Below are 22,606 nucleotides of genomic sequence, written 5' to 3' on the forward strand. Positions count from 1 at the left end.
TCAGAAGCTACCGTGATGGGGGTTGGATAAGTACCATGGATAGATCACCCACTCCCTGCATTTAGCAAGGGCCGGGTGGGTTGTGACCCCCCAGGTTAAGAACCTGTATGGAAGCATTCGAGAAGTGTTCTAATTTCCCTGCCCTAGGATGCCTCTGCAGATGTAGCTCCAAACTGCTCGCCCTGTTTGCATTGCAAACTCCTGTCCAAGTGGCTGATTATCATGCCTCTCTCTCTCTTTTAACGTGGTCGGTTCCTCCCTCCCCTTAGTTGGCTTGTACGAGGACTAAGGAGGGATGGGATGAAACTGAACAAGAGGAAAAATACAGGTTGGAACATCGGAGGGGGGGGAAATGTCCTGATAGTGAGATCTGTTATAGGACGCTCCCAGGGTAAGCAGTCGAAGCCCCACGGCTTGGCAGGACTGGAAAAAAACCTGTTAGCGTAAAGAATGACCCAGAACTGGCTAGGGTGAGGAATGGATTAGATGATCCTTTACTGTAGTCCTTTGGATCGTTCCCACCCCGCCCAATGGATTAGCATTTGTCCACACTGCATCTTATGTTGCTATTTTCCAGGTCTATCCGGGCTCCTTCACAAATTTTTCCCGTTCCTGAATGTTGTTTGCAACTCTCCCAACCATAGTCTCATCTCCCAGCCACATTAATGGGCTGTTTGCCTCCCAGACCATTCATGTAGAGGTTATACAGGACCGAATCTAACACCAAGGCCTGTGGTGCCCCACTGTATAAATTACCCTTGGTCATAGGTAGGAAGGATAGTCTCATGGGTAGGGCACTTGTCCAGGACTCAGCCGTCCTGGGGGCGGGGGGTATCTATTCCCATCTCTGCTACAGACTCCCTGGGTGGCCTTGGGAAAGCCACTTAATCAACCCAGTACCTCAGTATCCCTGTCTTTAAAATGGGGTGTTATCTTTCTCTACCTATTTTAGGATAACATCCATTAGTGTCTGTCAGGCTCCCAGGTGCTACAGTGATATCAGCACAGAGCCACATTGAACCACGCCTTGCCAATTGTGCCTCTCCAAACCAATGTGAGACAGGCATAGGATCAAATACCTAATTCCAACCTCTACGTATATTACATCGACTGAGCTCCCCTGCTTCCTAGATCCTTGCCCCCCGTCTCTCCATCACCATCGAAGCTGAGCCCCTTGGTCCTTTTGTCATCCTGCCATGCAAAGTGATCGACTGCGTCTGGACTTACAACTCCCCCTCCCCCACCATCACTGCCACCAACCCCGCAGCTCCTCCAGCGTGCAGCATCAGAGCACACCCTCGTCACGCCATGTGCCCCTAAGATACACACACCGAGCCTGATTCTCATGGGCACTAAGGCCCCTTTACAGCACCTGAGCAAGACAAAGAAGCCTTAAAGTAGGAGTGAGCTAAAGATGCACCCACTTTATTGGCACCTTACATGGCCAGGGCAGTGCACACGGTCTTTGTGTGGCTGAGAATCTGTCCCATTAATTCTGTTTCCTTTCTATTCAGCACATTGATCATCAGCCTCCTGTGCCTAAAGCCGAGGCTTGAGATTTTTCAAATCCACCGCCAGGAATTAGAAGCCCAATCCCCATTAGTTATACTGGGACTGCGTGACCAAATCTCTTAGGCCCCTTTGAACATCTCGGCCTACGTGTCTAATCTAAGCATTCCCTCAGTCTATCACCCCAGCTTTGATTATCAGTGATATCATAGCTGAGACTCAGAGAAGGGTGTTTTCTGCTCAGAGAAGTTGGCATCGGGGTCTCTTGGTGGAGAGACTTTTTGGAATTCCTCAGGGCAGCTCTAATGTAGCTCATGTTTCTGGGACGTTTGCGGGTGCAGCTGGGGTGTTGGCCATTTGCATGGGTAACTGAGGTGTCGATTTGTGCCGGGTCACGGCCTCTTTGGCCAAAAGCGAAGCTGCTGGTTACTCACAGAAGTTCCAGGTTCCCCAGGCTCTCCAGGGTTGCCTTGAAATCCTTGAGGGCCCTGCAACATAGAGCAAAGGAGCTTCATTAGCCATCTCAACAATGATGCTCTATATATTCGCTATGTTATTTTACCCCCAACGAGACAGATTGCTCCTGAGAGAGCAGGCACTTACAGGAGCTCCCGATGGTCCTGGAGGTCCTCGCGGTCCCATAGGTCCCTACATTGGGAAACAAAAATCACCGTCGTTAAGAAAATCTCTAAGCCCCCCGCCAAGTGAAAGGGGGCGAGAGGTTTCAGCTGATGGCCCATAAAGAACAAGGATCTTTCCCCCTCAGCAAGAGAGGATTCTGAAATCATCCCTCTTATATTCAGCCCCTCCGGAGACACCACCAAGAACTACTTTTCCTTTAGAAGCTACTTGGAAGGGGGCGGGGGGGAGGCAGCACGCTTTCTTCTGGACTGTAGCCATGTTTACTAAGCCCTGCTTTTCATTTACTGCTTGCCAAGAAAGGCTGGAGAGCAGAAATTTCCTGCTGGAAATCTTGTGGGATCTTGAAGAACAGTAGCTGCTGTCATGCATTCCTCAGCCCATGGTCCAAAAGTTACAGAGACCAACCCCTAAACAAAACGTTCTATAACTTTCCCTCCCAGGAGAGTCTATTTAAACAATTTGGCCTGTGACTTGGGATGCCCTGGCAAGCAGAGCAGAAGCCGAGGCAATTAAGTCATCTTGTAAATCCTTGGTTATGCAACCATTTTATAGTAATTTTAGTGGGTTGTGGCTAGGAGGATAGGGACAGAATCTCGGCAGGTGAAACTCAGCATGGACTTCGATGGGGCTGTGCTGAATTCCACCAGCTGAGGATCTGGCTCATAGATAATATCGAGCTGTGTTTTAATGGCCGGATTTTTCAAGTTGCTGAGCAACCCCCAGCTCCTGTCAACTTCAACCCTAAATATCAGGCCTCCCAGAAAGAGGCCGCATAGTGTCCCGGTTGCTAAAAGGAAGCAGAGAGCTGTCTTACCATAGGTCCCTGCATCACACCCAACTGAGCGCCACCAGCCTTCTCATCGAATCCTGACGCCATCTGAGCAGCAAAGTTCTGCAAACAAGACCAAAGCACAGACGCATCTGAGTGGGATTCTTTTTCATAATCAGTCAAGCCATGCAATGGGCATGCGGGCTGCAAAGTGATCACTATTGATATCCTAAAGTTTTTGGTAAAGTATTTATATTGGTAAAGTATTTGGATCCGTTAGGCACTGTACCCTGTACTTGATAAGCAACCATTTCCGTGTCTCAGAAAAAATCAAAAAGAGGGTTTTTAGACTTGTTATTTGCTAGACATCGATTTGCAGTAAATATGCAAAATGTTCCGACATTTCATTTTAAATTTCCTCACGGTTATTACTTCGGGGTCAGCCTTTTTATCTGATAATATTTAGAGGGGAGAAATTTCTTTGAAGAATAAGAAAAAATCATTTAAAAAGGCCAAATGACTTTGGTTCCGTCATTTGCTCTGATTATGTTTTGCTTGTAACAGAGACACAAGTGAAGGGCACTTTCCAACAAGAGAAATCATTCTGTGTTGTTTTTATTTTTTTAAAGAAACTGCCCAAGAGTTCCTTATAAATCTGAAGTGATTCATTCATCTGAAAGACCAGGAGATTAGAAAACTCAGGCACAGTGAATCTAAATATAGTGCACAGCATTTGGGGTAATTAAAATGCGCCTTTCAATGGGGCACCATTGAGTTAAATTTGCACCAAACAATAAGCTTGGTCTTGCACAAGGTAAGCCCAACAGAAATGTTTCCTTGGATTTTTTTTGAAGCTATCACCACCCTACCTGTATCTACCTGCCCCCCTACCCCTCCACACACATCAATCACTGCGGGGTTGGGCTAGTGCATGGGAATCACAGAGTAAAATTGACCAGGAACAGAAGTGAAGTACTAAAAGATTCCCTTGTGGTATTTGTAGCCTTGGGCTACCTCATGAAAGCCACAGACTAGGAACATTAGTGAAACTTTAAATATTCCCAAGCAATGTTTGCTCCCACTGGCTGCAGCTGTGGGCTAGTGCAAAGGGTACCCTAGAGTGAAACTGACCAGGGACAGAGGTGAAATTGACGTGTGAGCCAGTGAAATGCTAGAGCAATAAAGGCCTTTATTACTGTATGTCTGCACGGTGTCTAACAGCGGGGGGCGGGGATCAGTAGCTGCAAAACAAATAACAACTAATGGGGAGGAAGCAAGTTAGCCGATAAAAAGTCTTGCATTCTGAATAATCGAAAATGTTGTTATTTAATTTTTCATAGGAACCCTAAAATGACATAAATATTCCTATTGAATCAGTGACTCCAGCTGAATTATACAGTATCGGGACACGCTCCCAAAGGCCCTTTCAATCAGTCTGTGCAGCCATATGTCCTGGATGTGAAGGTTCAAAAAAAAAAAAAAAAAAAAAACACTTGAGGATACTCACTCCGCCAAGCCCAGGGGGCCCTGGGGGACCCGGGAGCCCTGGGGGTCCGGGGTTTCCAGGGGTACCAGGTTCGCCATCTCTACCCCGAGGGCCAGGAGCACCCTACAAGGAACAAAAAAGAAAGGTGACTCCAGACAGACACCCAGGAGAAGCTAACTGCAGTCTGCGCCCTGATGTGACATGAGTCCTTGGAATGCAAAAGGTATAGTGTATATTATCAATTCTCTACCATTTGGTTATTTGTAATCAATTATGAATTCTATATGCTCCATTATTGTTATGCATTAAGTATAATTATAAATAGAGAGCGGTGCCTTATTCATCGGCACGTCAATGGCCCACAGCGTGTGTTAATCACACATCATTCGTTACGAGTAGTAATTTATTATCAGTGACAGATTGCCAGGCATTAAGGCCTGAGCAACCTTATTATTCATCCAGAGTGGTGCTTTATTCATCTGAATGTAGGCAACTCACTGCACATATTAATCATTTTACACATGAATTACATTAATTAATACCACTGTTATGGAGCTTAGTTATTGTTAATGTAGCACCATAATGGAACCATGGTGCTTTAGATATATAGGGTCCTGGTCCATGACTGAGTCCCCTAGACATCCTCCTCAGCACAGATGGCAAGTTCTCTGCCCCGATGAGATTACAGTTTAATCTGAAAGACTATTATTCATGTGTTAAGAGGCAGTAATATTAAGAGGGGGATGTGCCACATTGATGCTTTTGGAAGCATTTTAACCCCTGGTTTGTTTTGTTTTTTTGCTCTGTGTTGGTTATTTTGTCTTAAACTCACTTTTTCGCCTTTATCCCCACGGTCGCCCCTTGGTCCTTGTTCCCCTGCAGGTCCCTGAAACAGGTGAGACAGGAGGAGTTCAGTAGTCTCCAATGTTTTGCCCACAAACATTCAAACGATGTGATAGAGAAAGTAAGCTCCTCACCTGTGGTCCAGGTGGTCCTCTTGGTCCTACGACCTGGGTGGGAGAGAGAAACATAGGAAAACTTAGCTGAGAAGGACGCTCACACGGGATTCTCTCAAAGCACCCTATGTGCCCCTATGGGAAATAAATGAATGGAAGACATGCAGAAAACTCAGATTAAAACTTACATCTTTAATATCACCGGGTTCCCCTTTTTGTCCCTGCAATGCAAAGCAGCTGGAATTAGAACACTGACAATTCTGCACACAACTGATGTGTGTGATTATGCATCCCGCCCCCTGCCTAGCCCACTGCTAGACCCATCACAGAAATGCAGCTAATCCCCATCCTGTGTGTCTGCACAATCCTGCAAAGAACTGAACAGAGCACTTCAGCATGCTCTGCGCTTTAAGCACATGAGTAGCTGTATAAGCACCCATATAACTGCATCTGCACTGCCGGGTTGCACCGCTTTAACTAGGCCGGTGTAATTAAAATGGTACAACTTAGTGTGTCTATCTGGAGTCTGATTCTGTTTCACTTCCAGTGGAGTCATTCCTCATTGACAACAGTGTCAACTGAGAACAGAATCCGGAACGCTACACCCATGGAACTGTAATAAAGGCCAAAGAAGGGAAAATGTGCTGGTGGTCATGATGAATAATACTAACAATGATCTCACCTTGGGGCCAGGTTGCCCTGTTGAAATGAGAGAGAGAAAGTGTCAGCATCATGATGAAACCCACCATTTCAGCTCACAAAGATGCACACGACAAGGCATTGGATAAGAGGCCAGGGACGGATGTGATTAGGGTAACCTCAGTTTCTCCTCTACAACCAACTGCCTGAGTGTTGCTGTCACTGCTCTGCTGGAGGGGTGGTAAATTGGCCAGCATTTCACAGATACAGGCAAGGCTTCATGCAAAGCATCGTGGGATAATAGGCTTCCGAATTGCTAATGGCAGGTGGCGAAAATTGCTCATGAAATGGCTAATGAAATTGCTAATGGCAGGTGGGCTCGTCACTTTGCCCTTCCAGAAATGACCAGGGCATGGTTATGAAGCAGCCAAAGAATAATGCACTCAGACAAAATAAGTAGGTTAAACCCCCCCCCCCCACCAAAACCAAGGAAAATCTTCTGAAGCCAGCGTGCCAAAGACCAAAAAAGGCAGGCGTTAAAAGCTACATTCAGCGCAGGTCCAAATCAACATGATTGCATTTCAGGGGAAAATGTTAACATTTGCTCTCAACCCTTCGCTGACACTTGCGGGCTCCAAGGCATTTCCTAATTAAAGACGGGGGCACATTGGAAAGGTCGCCTGTATCAGCAAAGGGTTAAAAAAGGCAACTTCTGCTTTTGACGGAACTAGAACAGAGAAGGTCTTCGAAACAGTGGCACTGAAATAGCTACTGGCCTCAGCTGAGGATCTCAAAACACTTCACAGATGGGAATGAATTATGCCCCAGGCTGGGAGAGTTTTGTGACCCATCCCCATTTTTCAGCTAGGGAAACTGAGTTTTTTTACAAAGCCAGGCACAGAACCCTGACCTACATGGAGGCCTGGCCTCTCCTTTGATGCTCAGGACCACCCATGACCCCCTTGAACTTGGGAGTTCTTACATAACTTGGGCTCAAGGTCATTTTGGAGGTAGTATGAAAATTAAAAGAAAAGGAGTTTTGATCTTTGCTAGTACCAGAAGGCATGTTTTTATATCACAGCAAGAGAGCCTTTATTCTAGGTGCTATTCCTACTCAGCTCACCCTGCAATTTCTGACCCTGGTGTAGTGGTTAAATACTAAGGAAACAAACCAAAAAAAAAATCCCATGCACTATGTACTTAGCACTGTCCAGTTTCCGCCTTCATGGCTTAGAAATCTGCAGGCTGTGGATTTAAATCAGGCTTCTCTGGTGCATAGAGACTTGATTCACTGTCAGGGCAGAGACAGCTTTGGTTTTGTCTTGCTGCCTTGGTAATTACTACAATATCTTTAGAATCGGGGCTGTTAGACTAATTGATTATGTTAATTATCTTTCTTCTCATCTGTGATTTGACCACACTGTTATTTCAGACCTTCTACACCCTAGGCAAAGAGACAGACCCAAATGAGTCCATGAGAAGTGGCCTTTCCTAGCTAGGTCCCATGGATGTTCCCGTCTTTTGCTGGGTGCTCATCCATTGGGGGCTATTGATCTTTGCAATTATCTGGAGTAATTTATTTATGGAAGGGAAATAAATAAATTACGACCGCTGACAGCAGGTTGGTCAGTTGGGCAGATAGGGCAGCATTCTCCGAAGGGGATCTCGGGGCTGGGACAGTCTCTCATTTCTTCGCAGATTATCTCGTCGCAGAGGATAGTCCCAGTATCACAGACACAGATCCGGCAGGGCTCGGGTTTCCACACATCCTTATCACTATACCTCTGCCCATCCTGCACACAGCTGCCTGCCTCCTCTGTGCCGAAGGGAAAGGAAGGGAAGGGGGGAAATGAGATGCGGTGGGAAGGGAGGCAAAAGGGAGAAAACCAAAAGGGAGAGAGAGAGAAACAGGGTCATACTATCAGCATCAGTTATAGCAATCCCATACCAATTGCAATAGGGCATAGAAATAACCTCCCACGTTCATGGTCCAAGCCAGCTCCCTGCCAGCTCCCAGGTGGGATGGTTCTGGTTCTCCCATCTTCCTTCAACATCTCACAGATTAGTACATGGATCTCTTGGCCACTCCAGAAGCAGAGCAAAACATGGAGGCCTGATGATAGCTCTTCGGCCTCCTCAAGAAGATACTGTGAGGAAGAACTGTCCTGAAGGCCCAGGGCTCTTGTGCTATTGACACGGCTTAAGGTTCAAGGCTTCCCACCTGGCACTTTATTAATTTCCCATCGCGGTCACTTTCGCTGAGAGAAACTAATGACATAGCTGTGCCCATGAGTCAGGTAGAGTTCTTAGCAGCCACAAGCTATGTCCACTTTGGTCAAGCTCAGCTCAGCCCTCTTGTGCCTCCTTCATGAACCCCCTGTGTCTCTTTTCTACAGGGGCCTGTGCGTTTTTCCAGCAACCAGGCCTGAACTGGGTTTCACACTAGTTCTACACGGGTGTCATTCCACTGGCTCCAGTAGAGTTACTCTGGATTTACACTAGTGTAGATGGGGAAGCGAATCAAGTCTGGATTCCCTTTCTCAGCACTGCCAGAAGGGGCAGGGTTACACCAGTCCGCTTCGTTTAACATCATCCCACCAGAAAAAAATATAAATGGGGAAAAGGTGGAGAGAAAAGTAACAAAGAAGATTCTTTAAATGCCCCCTGGCTGCTTCTGGAATGCACTGGGCAGACCGAACCCTGTGATGAACAAAGAGCAGCAGCCCTGGCTCATTCTCTCCAGGCAAAGGCTGTTTTTCTAATCAAAACACCATAAACGAGAAACAAACTGAATCAAAGTCAAACCTATGAATGGACCAAGGAGCCCGGGAGGGCGGGGGGGGTGGTGGTGAATGGTTGCAGCCATGGGGGGGGGTGCTTACAGGGGCCACAAAAAATGCAAAAGAAACAAGCATCCAACTGTTATTGGGAGAGTTCATTATAATATTGTCCCAATTATAACAGCTCAATAGAAGGGGTTCTTGACAAGGGGAGACCCATAAAAAATATACGTGCCTCTTTGACATCTGTTTCTTTCTCTCCCCCCGCCCCCCAGCCAAGTGAATGTCTGAAGCCCTGATGGCAGTAGTTGAGATGACAGGGGGGGTCTTTGTGCATGGAGCTGGGGCACCTTGGGGAGCCCAGGGGACCCTTCCTCTCATGAATGGGCCTTTTCTCGAGCACACACAGAGCTTGATTCACGTGGCGCTGTTAGGAACCTATTTAAATAAATAAGGGCAGCATTTCAACTCCATCTGGAAGCCATCGCTGCCAATCTCCCCTATGCAAACAAACTGCTCACAACGGGGAATTGAGTTCCCTCCATGACCTGGAGAGAACTTTTGCAGATGAGCCTCCCAAAAGAGCTAAAGCCATCTGAGCAGAAAATAAGTTCCTCTCCTCGGAAACAGGGTGCGATTCTTTGCTTCAGAGAAGAATAAAGCGCAAGGCATGCTCGGTTACGCCCATTCCTTGTGCTGCACACCTGAGGGATCCAAGCACATTGTGAAGGATGCTAAACATACTTTAATCTAAACTAGAGAGGGCAGACAAGGCGGGAGATAGCAGCTTAAAGGAACCGCTCTGCCAAATTTTGGTGTACAATCAATATTCCTGTGGGGAGATCATCCTTTTACAACAGACATAGGACAGAATGAATGAACCGATCAGCATCGATTGACCAGGAATAGGAAAAGGAAACAAACCCCCGTTGCTACAAATAGACTGGTTCCCAAAGTGCAGCCCCCAACTTCTGAGTTCTCTTGGGGTGCATGTGGTGTAGGAGCCAGAGCTAGGGCGGCTGCCGCACCACCTGGCTTGAAGCGGTTTCCATCCTATCCAGGGTTTAAAGGCTGGTTCAGTGGATCTCAGCACCCCCATTATACAAATCGTTCCAGCACGCCTGGTATGTGGTCGGATGGAGGTGTCTCACTGGGAACTCTTACAAATCCAATCCTTTTGTTAGGAACTAAGCAAACTGAAAATGACCTAGCAACTCCTTTGCGCCTGAATGGAAGGAATTTCAGCTCCTTTTTGCTGGAATCTCAGGCTGATTGTGGGAAAGACAGCATGGCCCAGAAGCAGGCAAGCAAGGAGGTATTTTCAGGCATTCTCTCTCTCTCTCCCTGCAATTGATTTACAGTCTGGAGCATATGGAGACAGGGATGGAATTCAAGCAATAGGAAACCTGCCCAAACAAGTGAAAAAAAAAATCCTTTCTACCTAATAAAGTTTCCAGCTTCCAGGCTGAATAATATGCCAGATCAGAAATTTTTCTGGGGTAGGGGGAAGGGCTGGCTGTGCATCGGACTTTAATGTCACAATTGCACAAGAGGATCATTTTGTTTCAAAAAGCAGCAATTGAAAAAATGGTAAAATGTTGGGGGCAGGGAGTGGGAATGTGCTCCCCCACTTGTCCCCTTGCTTTCCTCTTTGGGTTCAGATTGGAGGGGGGCGGGGTTGGAAGGTGAAGGAGAAGTTGGACAATCTGTCTAGTGTGTCTGGAATGCCTCTGATCCTCCAGGTGGCCTCGTCTCGGGGGGGCGGGGGGGGGGGAGTTTCCTTTCTGATCCTTAAACCAAAAGTCTGTTAGCTATCAACTTCTTCTGCACCTTACACACCAGCCCCAACTAAGAAGTGGGTTGGGATGAGGAGGAAAGCTGAAGGCTGTACAAAGGTCTTTCTTTGTAAGTCTCAGACTCTGGCTTGTCTATCTCGGAATGTCCCCTTTGTCTAGCTCCCCCTGTGAACCCCCCCATCCCACTCAGCTTTGTTGCATTAACTCTTTCAGGGCCGCAGGAGGTGGAGAGATATTTTGTTCTCCCTTTGGTGGGATCTGACCTGACCAGGTTATATTTTCCTCTGAAAGCCCTTTTCAGGGTGGAAATCAACTCAAGGAGGGGGATGGAAGCCAAAATAATAGGCAAGGAGGGGATTCACGACTGCAGTGTTCTTCTAAAGCAACCAAGCATTACAATGAATAGGAAGAAATCTCTTCGCCAATCAGTATTTTGTCATCCCGCAGCAGTGAGCCTCATCCAGACTCCAGAGAAGGTACAGAGTGGGAGAAAAGGCAAATCTAAAGAGGAGCAATGGAAACCCGTGAGCTCAAAATCAAATACAGGGAGAACAGGAGGCCAGTTTTCCAGGTCTTAAGGTACTTTTTTTTTTTTTTTAAAGCCAGGTCTCCCAGGCCTGCAACACTTGCTCCTACCAGCCCATCCTTCCCTCCCAGAAGCAGCGGTTTCTCTCTCTCTCTGTCGCTCTTTCTTCCATTGCTTTCGTGTCCAGTTCCCCCTCTCCCCCTTCAGGATAAATTTTAAAGAAAGGAAAAGGTGCAACTTACGAATATCCTCTTCCTGACATCTGACAACGGCTAGTAAAATGACCTGGGCGGCTGCCAGCAGCACTAGAGTCCTTGAATCCACAAAGTTGAACATGTCTAAATGTTAGACATGCAGGACCTTTGTGTGTGGAGCAGAGAAAAGGGAGGAGGTTGGTTTCCCCAGTGACTACCGAGCCTTCATGCAGCCGAGTCCCCCCCGATTTTCTGGAAAGAGCAGGAGAATCCAAGGTACCTAGGCCCCAGCAGAATCGCCGCGCCGTCTGCTCTGGGCCAAGGCACCGCAGTTAGATGGCCCCTCTGCCTTCCAGGAGCCGGTGTATATGCCCCGATCTCAGTCCTCCCCTGCCCCCCAGCTGCGCTGTAACTTGAGCCCTGAGCCCCGTCCCCAGGGCTGGAGACCCCTCCTCCTGCCCGCGCTTCAGTGCGGCCCTGGAGCCAAAAGGGGCACGAAGTTAGGGAGGGGAAGGAAAGGGAGGGGAGGGTCCCTACCTACCCCACCTCCTCCCCGAGGAGGGGCGGCGGGCAGCGCTGTGTCTCTCCAGACGCACGCCGGGATGGGGCAGGGAGAGCGGCTCCCGTCCCTCTCCAAAGCGCCGCGCACTGGAGGAAGTTTCTCCAAAGGCGCGCGGCGCGCTGCGCTCCCCTGGCGAGGCGTGGGGGAGGCAGCGGAGGGCCAGGGAAAGCCCCGCTCCGGGGAGGACGCGCAGCTGGGAGAGGAGAAGTTGGGGGAAGTTTCCGCCGAGGTTTCCCGGGCCCGTGCGGTGCAGCGGAGAGCGGAGGATGCGGAGCCACGGCTGGAGCTCGGAGGGGTCTTTGGCCCCCCTCCCGGCTCCGGCGTCTGCACCCGGGCGCGGTGCATCCTTCCGGGGGAGCGTTCCGCTCTCCAGCACCCCGGCCCCGGTGCCAGTCAATGAGGTGTCACTCCGTTCGTTCCAGGGCAGAGGCTCCGGAGTGACACGGGTGCGACTGAGTTCACACCCTAGCCTTTTCGCTCCCCTATCTCCCAGCCCAGACCGCGGGCCCCCATTCCCTCCCCGCGCTCTTCCTTCCCAGTCCAGACCCCGGCCCCCTCTGCTCTCCCCTTCCAGCCTGGCCCCGGAACCTTCTGCCCCTCCCCTCCCCCCGCGGTCCCATCGTCTGCAGGCGGCGTGGTTTCTGGAGGTGATTTGCAAACGGGTGGGGGGTAAGATAGGGATTTCGGTTAATCCCCTTCCCCTGGCATCAGCCTCCGGGAGCCAGGTATCCCTTTCTCTACCCCCCCCCCACGTCCCCCAAAGATGAGGCACTCAAGCTGCAGGGTTTGGGAATCCTGCCCCCTTGCTTGTCCCCAGCCTGGTAAACGCTGGTCCTATCGGCTGGGGAAAGTGGAGAGGGGCGAGGAAAGAGATCCCCACATGCCCCCGCTTTCAGGTCCGGGCATCTCCTTCTCCAGCCCCAGTGGTCGACAGCCGCAGGGGCCGTGGTCCTGCAGGAGGATGCGGAGGGGGGAGAGGAAGGCTATGGAAAGGGACGGGTGGCGGAGGGCGCCTTTCCCCACAGTCGCTGCCTGCTCCGTTCTCTTGATCGGATGCCGCGGATCCCAAAGCTTTAATCCCGGGGTCTGGCAGCCCCCGTGGGGAAACTGGGGGAGCGAGAGTGGGTACGTAGGGCCATGCAACCCCTAGCAGAGCTGGGGGGGGGGTTGCGCTGTGCTTTGCAAATACTAGTACGGCTGGGGGACAGGGGGGTCCCTCTGATTTGCAAGCCCTAGCCCAGCCTGGGGGAGTTCCCCGGGTTGCAACCCCTGGGGCTGAGGGACAGAGAGGCGCTGGGTTCTCCCCGGTCGCCCGTCAGCTGCATTCAGGCCCCGAGTCAGCAACCGACTGAAGCACGTGCTTCACTGTCCGCTCACAGGCTTCCAGTGCCGCACCTGCCTTGCGGAATGGGCGGGGGCTTCTCCCCAAGCCCCTCCCTGGGGTGCAGAGAGCGCCCAGCCCTGTCCCACCGCCCCTGCGGCTGCAGCTCCCCTGCCACGTGCGCACACGCCGCGTCCCCCGGCCCGGCGCTGTACGTGCGCGCGTGGCCGTCCCGGGAAGTCTCCAGGCTGCGGCGGGGACAGCGCTGGGCGCACGCGGCAGCGGCTGGGCAAAGCCTGACATTTGCGGGGCGGAGGGAGGGGGGGGGGAGTTGCGCCACTCTCCCCAGCCAATAGCAAGCTGAGGCTCAGAGCGCCCATTGGCGGAGGCGCCCATCATGGGGTGGAGCTTGGCGCACCAGCCCTCGAGCCAGGCCACCTTTAAAAGGCGCTGCCCGCGCCCCAGGGCGGCAGAGAGTGCAGCGCAGCGCAAAGTCGGGGCGGCCCGCCGGTCAGCTGCTGGGATGCCTCCCTTGCCGGGAGTCCTGGCCGCTAAGAGGGGAACCGGCAATAAAGCACAGCCGCCAAGCGCTGCCCCTCTCCATTGGTGGCTTTTTATGCAGATTACAGGCTGCTCTGATTTGCATATGTCCACAAACTTCTGCTTACAAATAGGGTGGATTCAGCTGTGCTGAAACATAGAATATCAGGGTTGGAAGGGACCTCAGGAGATCATCTAGTCCAACCCCTGCTCAAAGCAGGACCAATCCCCAATTTTTGCCCCATCCTTAAATGGCCCCCTCAAGGATTGAACTCACAACCCTGGGTTTAGCAGGCCAATGCTCAAACCACTGAGCTATCCCTCCCCCCTGAGGCAGCCCTGGTTGAATGAGGTCCTCTGTTTATCTATAGGACAGCAGCTAGGTAAACTACCCACACACACACACACACTGCAATGGGGAAATCCTGCAGGTTGTACATCACCCAAGACTCATCTCTGGATGCCAGTTAATGTCAAAGGCTGCGGCCTGCCCTTTATACAAAGATTTTCCTAGAACAGTTCCTCTTGGTTAATCAGAATGAGCTGGGTATTTCCCTTTAAGCTCTGCAACAAGGCCCTTGTCCTCTGTCTTTTCTTTTTTTTCTAGGCATCTTTTGTGTTTGGAATGGAAATAACTATAGGATTGCTGACCTCTGGAAAATAAATTAGGCCGTGAAAAGATCAGCAATTGTGCATTTGTGCTTTGCAGGGAAAGTACACTTTTTTACTCGGGTGGCTCTGACAGATCATTCAAGGAGCTATTTCTCTTAGATGCTTTCTTGCTGCACCACAGTTAAGGTTAAAACAGTTTATGCTGAAATCTAAATTTCCCAAGAGCTCTCAAATCCAAATGCATCATCAGATTGGCTTGAAAATTTCTAGGCCATTTGAGGGCCTGAGGAGGAGTTGATGGGGCAGATTAACCTGGGGATTCCCAAGATACAGACCCTCCAAAAATGACCATAACAATTATTTTTACTTTTTTTTTGCACATAGCTAGGAAAAGGATTGGGGGCTCAGTCATATACAACAGAGGTTGCTGGATTCATCTAGTGCCTGACACTGGTGCCATCCCCAAAACCCAATAACTGAAAAGGTCAATCACATGCAACTTGGATTTTCTTCAGCTTCCAACACGGAGTCTTCGAATTGTTAGCCTGGAGTTAACAGTAGCTCCAGAATCAACAGGGACAATGAGATGCTTTTCTAAAGCTGTTCTTAACTAAGCCCTTTATTTTAATACATTGAGAGAGTTGCCACCATCTCTATCTCTGCAGAGCTACCTGCATTGCTTTGGTGTTTTTCCCCCCCTACAAGCAATAACTGGTAGATTTAAGGAATTTAGACCTGAATTATTTCACGATAAAGGAGCAGAGGTGAATTTTCGAAGTGGCCAGATGTTATTTTGGGTGCTATGAAAATGGGGACTTGTCAAAGCAATGCTAGCTGGATGCAAAAAGTCCACTATTATGAGCATCCCTCGTCAAAGCCCACTAAGCTGTTTAAAAATGTCACCGCTTCCTGGCCCTCAGTCAAGACACTCTAGAAATCTTTGCATAGGACGACAGCCGCATCAGCCCTGAATGGAGAGAACAGGCTCGTAAATAGGAGTGGGGGAGCGCAGTGTGTTTCCACGATCAATGGCTGCAGAATAGGGTTTGCCTTGGCAAGATTCCACAGCATATCTCTTGCTCTCTGCTCAATGATGTTCCAAGGTATCAAAGCAGCTCATAGTGATCAACCACCCTTCCAGACTCCTCTTGCACGGGCAATCCCACTACATCCACGTGATCATTATTATTTCTATGACAGTATTGTCTAAAGGTCCCAGAGAAGAGCAGGGCCCCCCCCCCATTGTTCTGGGCACAGTAAGAGACCGTTCCTGCCCTGAAAAGCTTATAATCATCTCTTTGACGTGTTTTGACGCATGTTTGTCTTTTGTAGCTTGGGCCGTGCCTTGGGCCTGATCCAATCAATGCCTATTGGGATCATTGCTTAAGGAGGCTTTAAATTAAGTGGTGCACAAATCTAGTGCTGCCTCTTGTCTTCACAGGGTAGAATTGCACCCTCTGAAATCAATATTCTCAGCGCTGGTTTATCACAATTACTACTGAGTAGCTGGATAACTAGAGAGGGGTTAAAAAGAACTCAAGGCTACTTTTTCCTTATGCAAAGCTGCTGGAGACAGTGTCACTTGCAGTGAAACAATATATCGGTGCTCTGTGCCTTATAATCAAAGGCCCAGGGTCTATTCAATTAAACTGAAAGGTGACAGATTTAACATTGATCAAAGGAAAACTAGATAAGTTTATGAATGATAATATGCTGGAGTTCCCTGCAATAGCAGGGGACTGTACTCAGTATCCCTTCCAGTCCTATGTGCCAGTGAAATGCTTTTAGACACAAGGCATAATTAGACTGCAGAATTCATTGCCACGGGATGTCAATCAGGCAGCGTTCCCAGATGGACTGAACATTTACAGCGCTAACAGGAAAAGCCAGCATTTTAATAGTTAATGCTAACGAACTGCTTCAGGGCTTAAAATCTATTAGCCGTGTTTGCCAAATTGAAGTGTTTAAAAAATCATGGTTGGACTCTCCAGAATCACAAAGTTATCTTATAAATCATGAGATTTCTCTTTTTTTTTAAAAAAAAAATTGCACTATTTTTATTAATCGGTTGGTTTCTCAACCTGGAGGAGGCTCTCACTTCATGTTTGCAAGCCTGCAACCATGAGGGCTAGAAAAAGCTAGTTTTAAAAAAAAAGAAAAGAAAGCCGAGAGTCTCCCCTAATCCCATGCATCCAGCAGCTGGGGCTTTAAACTGCACACTCTTCATAGTAGCATGAAATAAGGAACTGGTTAAAGGGGAGACCACAACGGGTCATACTGAAAGGTGAACTGCCAGACCAGAGGGAAGTTACTAGTGGATTTCCTCAGGGATCGGTCTTGGGACTCATCTTATTTAACATTTTTATTAGTGACCTTGACACAAAAAGTCTGTGTGTGCTAATAAAATTTGCAGATGACAGAAAGTTGGGAGATATTGCCAGTACAGAAAAGGACTGGAATATCGTACAAGAAGACTCAGGCATGCTGTATTTAAGGTTAGGACAAGACCTTTATGTAAGTTCTTTGGGGCAGGTCTTTCTGGTCTGTTTGAACAGTGCTTAGCACAATGGAGTCCTGGTCCATGAACATGCACTACTGTGAAAGAAATAATAGTGCCTAGTTTTTTCATCAGTAGATCTCAAAGCAGGTCATATCATTAGCCCCATTTTGCAGATGGGGAAACTGAGGCACAGAGAGGCAAAGTGACTTGCACAAGGTCACCCAGCAGCAGAACCAGGAATCGAACGCAGGTCTGCTGGATCCCAGGCCAGTACTCTAGCTACTAGGCCACACTGCCTTCCCATTAATAACAATATGGAGGCAGATCACCCCACATCTGCTTTCCCAGGGGTTTCTTGCTCTTTTCTCTGAAGCCTCTGTTGGAGGCAGGATACTGGGCTAGATGGACCATGGTTCCGACCCAGTCTGGTAATTCCTATGATCCTTATGGAAATGACGCATTTCATTCAGATCGCTTCTCGGCATTGCAGTGGAGACAGGCGTTTGTGACTTTGCCCAAAGCATCTCAGCTATGCTAGGAGCCTCCAAGGCAGGCTACTGTGTCCCTAAAAGCCCAGAAAAAACCAAAACCTATGTTGTTGCTGCCGGGAACTTCTGCCAAAAATAACCTGGGAGGATCTGTCACTAAAAATGCCGGCGTGCACTGCCCATGTTTGCCCAGTGTTGCTAAAACGGCCCTATCAATAAACCAGCGAAGCTATTTCATTAGCTTTCACAGGGCCGCAAGTGCTCCCAGCCCACAGAGCTCCGAGGTCCACCCAAGCTGAGAATAGCCGTGGCGCTCAGCTCAGCAGCCTTTGATAACGCACCAGGCTGTGTGGTTTTGTTTGCTATTTTTAGCCCCCTCCAGCCTGTCATTACGACATACCCAGATCCTCTTGGATCTGTGGGACAGGGACTTGCAGCAGCAGAGGGTTGCTGGGAGAGGCTGGCTTCTTAATGGATTTGCAGTGCTCCCATTCATCGTCCACCTCAATCTCTCACGTCCGTGCGACGAGCTAGCCTGGCTCCAGCTGGACTGGGCAGACTTTAGAAATGGCCTGCTGCCTCATTTTACAGTGGGCAAGAAGAAAACAGCCTCTGTGAGAACAGGCGGGGCTTACGCGTTATCACATGAGGCTGCGGAAAGGATCCAGGCCAGCAGATATAGCTTGTGAAGTTACTTGCAAAGCCTGGGCTCTAGGATCCTGCGAGGAGGGAGGGTCCCAGAGCTTGGGCTGCAGCCTGAGCCTGGAAGTCTGCCCTGCAATGAAACAGCCCCGCAAGCCCAAGTCAGCTGGCATGGGCCAGCTGCACGTTTTTAATTGCAGTGTAGACCTACCCTAAGGGTTGGATTTTCAAAGCACTGGCAATCCGGTGCCTAAATCTCCTAGGCAGCTTTGCAAATCACACCCTTAGGCATGTCCATACTGCAACCAAGGGATGCGACTGCAGCTTTTTGATGTTTTGGGGAGCAGTACGGGGTTCTGTCACTGCCTGCCCTGTAACCTAGGGGATCTTTGCGCTCTGCCACTATGGCTCAATTCCCTGACATCGGTAGCCTGATCACAAGCACAAGGTCTCATCCTGGCTTCCACCAGCCTCGTTTCTCCGGGCAGAGTGACAGCAACAGCTTTCCAGTCCCAAGTCTCCCCAAATCTGTCCAGCCTGAGTTGTTAAGTACCAGACATTCGGACTGTTCCCCCTGGTTTGTCACCCCTGAAGGTGTGAAACCAGCCCCCCAGTTATCAGCTCACTCTGGTGCACAACAAAGACCTGCTTGGGGCAAAAGACCAACTAATTACAAAGCACGTTTATCAAGGAATGCCACCACATGGCCGGCCATCACCTGGGCACCAAAATCTTCAGTGGTGCGACATGATCACCAGGGACGGACATAGACTGAACGTCCAGCCAACTGTCTGAAGGACCTAGCTAGAGATCAACGTTGGCGGAGTTTGATCCGCAAGGAAGCTACATCCCTTTGGCATCTGTCATGATGATGCTGACACCTTGCATAGGCCTGCTGCTTAGTAAGGCTTATATGAGCCAAAAGCAAGTAACCTCTCCGATCCCATCCTGGCTCAGAGACCACTGAAGTGCAGGAGAAGGTTTCCCAAAACCAGGCAGGCCCCAGCTTGCAAACTCCTTTCGCCTTAACCCTCAGGAGGGTTAAAAGACTTGGCAGCCCTCCACCTGGAGCCCTTTGTCAGATATAATGATCCTCAACACCTCTGCCTGCCTTTGTGCTTCTAATGGGCAGGTGGTTTCTCTGGGGCGTTACATTCTGGAGGGGCTAAGCTCCACGCATTCCTGATCCATTGCCTTCAAGAGGGGATTTACCCTCAGCCCAAAAGAGGACAAGAAAGGAATGGGAGAACGAAGCACTGAGCCACCCTCCCTCATCGTTATGCCTCTTTCACAAGGAATACCCCGTGCACCCAACGAGGGTGCAGCTCCTGTCAACTCCAGAGTTGCACACGAGATCGGAGCAGACCCACAGCCAGAAGGAACAGAGGGACATGCATTCCTTTCATCATCCTTTCATCCCCTGAAGACGGGGCAAAGATCTAAGGCGCACGCACTTTCCCCCAGCAGTTTGGAGCTGTGGGGTCTTGCAACAGAAATCTTTGGCTAGATGAATTTAGATCTTGGTCTGGGCAGGTGTGAGGGTTAGAAAGGTAATGGCATGGCTGCTATTAAGTTAAATCTATCAGTTTGCAAGCAGACTTTGGAAGAGAAGCAAGTTTTGCATACACACACACACTGTACATTATCAGAAGTACTTAGCACCCAGTAGCTCCCAGTGAAATCAACAGAGACCCTCCCCGCCACCTTTCCCCATGGAGAATCCAGTCTCTACCTCCACCATTCGGAAAGGACCATTCCAGCGATGATACTTCAGTCACATATTCTAGAGTCTATAGCAGGGGTCAGCAACCTTTGAGAAGTGGCGTGCCAAATCTTCATTAATTTAAGGTTTTGCGTGCCAGTAATAAATTTTATATTTACAGGGGGCCCCCGACGGAACTCCAGACTGGCAGCAGGCTGGCTGGGGCTGGGCGGCTGGAACCCCAGACCAGCAGCGAGGTGAGCGGGGCCGGCGACTGGTATCCCAGGCCAGCAGCAGGCTGAGCAGGGCTGATGGCCAGGACCCCGGCTGGCAAGGGGCCGGTGGCCGGAACCCCAGACCGTCAGCGGGCTGAGCAGGGTGGCAGACCGAACCCCAGACCGTCAGCGGGCTGAGCAGGGTGGCAGACCGAACCCCAGACCGTCAGCGGGCTGAGCAGGGTGGCAGACCGAACCCCAGACCGTCAGAGGCTCACCCGCGGCTGGTCTGGGGTTCCACCGGCTCCTGCCAGCCGGGGTCCCTGCCGCCGGCCCCGCTCAGCCTGCTGCCGGCCTGGGGTTCCAGTCACCCAGGCCAGCAGCGGGCTGAGCGGGGCTGGAAGCCAGTACCCCGGCTGGCAGCAGCGTGCCGATAAAAATCAGCTTGTTTGCCACCTTTGGCACGCGTGCCGCAGGTTGCCAACCCCGGTCTATAGATATTAAGCATATAGATCTCTCTCTAATGCAGTGGTCTCCAAACTGTGGGGCATGCCCCCATAGGGGGGTGCGGCAGGGCTGGGCCAGCCCCCATGGGAGGCGGGGAGGGAGCCCCACCCAACCCCGCTCCCAGACATGGCCCCGGTTCCTGGCCGTGGCTCCATATCCAGCCACACACCCAGCTGTCAGCCCCAGCCTCGGTCCCCAGAACCACCCCCAACCTCTCCCCCCAGCCCTAGCCCCAGCCCCCTCCCCTCCCAGGGGTAAAGGGGGGCGGCGACTGTGAAAAGTTTGGGGACCACAGCTCTAACGATGTGTATGAGGCAGCACAGCCTAGTGGACTGGAAGCCAATTCATGGTTCTGCCAGTGACCTATTTTGGCAGTCACTTCTCTTCTTTGTCCCTCTCTTTCCCCTCTCACCCTTTGTCTGCTCCTCTGGGCAGGGGCTTTCTTTCCCTAGGTAGCTGTACAGCACAATGGAGCCCCAGTCTCCTTAGGACTCCATACAAATGAATAGCAATTGTTTTTCTCCTATTAAGTTTCAGTGTCCCTTTTCTCCCCTCCCTGGGGTTTATAAACTTCAAATGCACGTAGCTGGCTCATGTCAGTGGCTGGCTAAGCGATACATTCAAGGTGTGTCTCCCTTGGCTTCAGAGGGCTCTGGATCAGGCCCAAAAAGAAATAATTCTCTTTCCTCAAAAGCGATGGTTGTGGTCAGTCAACAGCAAGCAAGCAATGGTCACGCCCCCCACTCTCCCAGGAGCAAGAACCTCATGCATCCCAGGCTCATGGAGAGATGCCCTAGGCTGTGTGTGCGGCCTGCACCGGGAAAGGCATCTGCGTATCCAGGCTAATGGAGAGACCATATGCCACCTTAGAAGTGCCATCCAAATTCCGGGCTATAGGGCAAGCGTCTGTTCCTGTCTTCGCCCCAGAGATGTATCAGGTACAATAGAGACCGCTAAGGGGTGGTCATTGCTACTAGTGGTGGCCACGGTTCGCCCCTCTGGGGGCATTTGGTTGTTGCTAGACTGGCCCCATCAGCTGACCAAGGAACAGACCAGAGGGTAGGATGCTGTAGCAGTGGTATCCTATATGCCAAGGTGGCAGGTGGTGGCTTTTCACCAGGGCATCTAAGAATTGCCACCTCAGATCAGAGCAGTGACCCATGCAGTCCAGGATCCTGTCTCTGGTGGTGGCCGGAGGAAGTGGAAGAAAGCCCAGAGCTGACAATTACGGGGCATACCACATGGCTGCCCTGCGGCAGCGTGCACCACAATGACAGTAGTGTGCTGCACTTGTGGTTTGGGGGATGATGCCCGCCTCACTTGTGCGATGCTCTCCTAGGTACTATGATCTAGAATTGAGTCCTGGGGGTTTCAGAGGACTGCCCAGCTGCTGGGGAGCGGATGGCATTTGTCAAGCAGCGGGACTCTTGGAAAGGTTCTGGAGGGTAGGGAGTCAGCAGAAAAAAGACACCCAACTGGATGCACAGCTGTTTAAATTAATGCAGATCCATTGCCTTACGCACTCGCGGCAAATCTGGCCTGAAGATGTGACGCTGGTAACATGGACAACCCAGGATTATTATTAAAATTGCAGTAGCATCTAGAGGTGCCAAACTGGATGAGGGCCCTACTCTGTTTGGCACTTGTTCCGAAACACAGCTGCTGCCTCCTGGAAGGGAGAACAATCTAGACAAGACGGGCAAAGGGCTGGAGGGAAGAGACTTGCCCAAAGCCACACAGCAGAAGCAGGACTAGAACTCAGGGCCCCCAGCTCCTAAGTCACCCTGCTAGCCAGTAGCCACTAGCCTTTTTCCTTCAAACCAGAGCTGTGTTCAGGCATGTCACACAGGCCCCTGGGTTTCTGGAGAAAGGCAACTTCCTGAGTCCTTCCAGTTTAGCTAAAAGGGCATGGGACTGGATGTGGAGAATAAATGAAGCTCAGCCACGCAGAAGGTCAGGCATTCCTTAAGTGTATTCTTCATGCTTAAAGAATATGGACAAATTAAAGCAACAGACAAAGCCAGAAGCGCCCCCACAGCAATGACTGACAAGGCAGCGCCAGGCTTTCCTTCCTTTAAGAAGAACTTCTTGTTTGATCCTCAGAGTTATTTCTCTCTTTGGCCCCTCTCTGGTGCAATGGAACCTCTGGGCCAGATTTTCAACAGGTGTAAATCTGCGTAGCTCCCCCAATGCTTTGCTAATGATGTGGGGTCGGAGGGA

General features: G+C 50.3%; 1 protein-coding gene across 4 annotated transcripts in view; it reads right to left on the minus strand.

Moving 5' to 3' along the window:
• Positions 1–11,857, minus strand: part of COL2A1 (collagen type II alpha 1 chain) — a 66,037-nt gene extending 54,180 nt beyond the window's left edge. The window contains exons 1-11 of one of the 4 annotated variants that reach the window (XM_084610471.1): positions 11,839–11,857; positions 11,346–11,463; positions 7,611–7,817; positions 6,045–6,061; positions 5,551–5,583; positions 5,384–5,416; positions 5,239–5,292; positions 4,428–4,529; positions 2,966–3,043; positions 2,113–2,157; positions 1,944–1,997 (exon numbers count right to left, since the gene is read on the minus strand). In XM_084610471.1, the coding sequence (XP_084466597.1) occupies positions 1,944–1,997; positions 2,113–2,157; positions 2,966–3,043; positions 4,428–4,529; positions 5,239–5,292; positions 5,384–5,416; positions 5,551–5,583; positions 6,045–6,061; positions 7,611–7,817; positions 11,346–11,439 (717 nt within the window). In that variant the 5' untranslated portion in view covers positions 11,440–11,463; positions 11,839–11,857. Of the gene's footprint in view, positions 1–1,943; positions 1,998–2,112; positions 2,158–2,965; positions 3,044–4,427; positions 4,530–5,238; positions 5,293–5,383; positions 5,417–5,550; positions 5,584–6,044; positions 6,062–7,610; positions 7,818–11,345; positions 11,770–11,834 lie in introns of those variants that run through there. The other 3 variants (XM_084610470.1, XM_084610472.1, XM_084610473.1) reach the window with 3 other exon arrangements.
• Positions 11,858–22,606: the final 10,749 nt, after the last annotated feature.

The sequence above is a fragment of the Lepidochelys olivacea genome, assembly GCF_965140295.1.
Source record: "Lepidochelys olivacea isolate rLepOli2 genome assembly, chromosome: 20".
NCBI classification, from domain to species: Eukaryota; Metazoa; Chordata; order Testudines; family Cheloniidae; genus Lepidochelys; species Lepidochelys olivacea.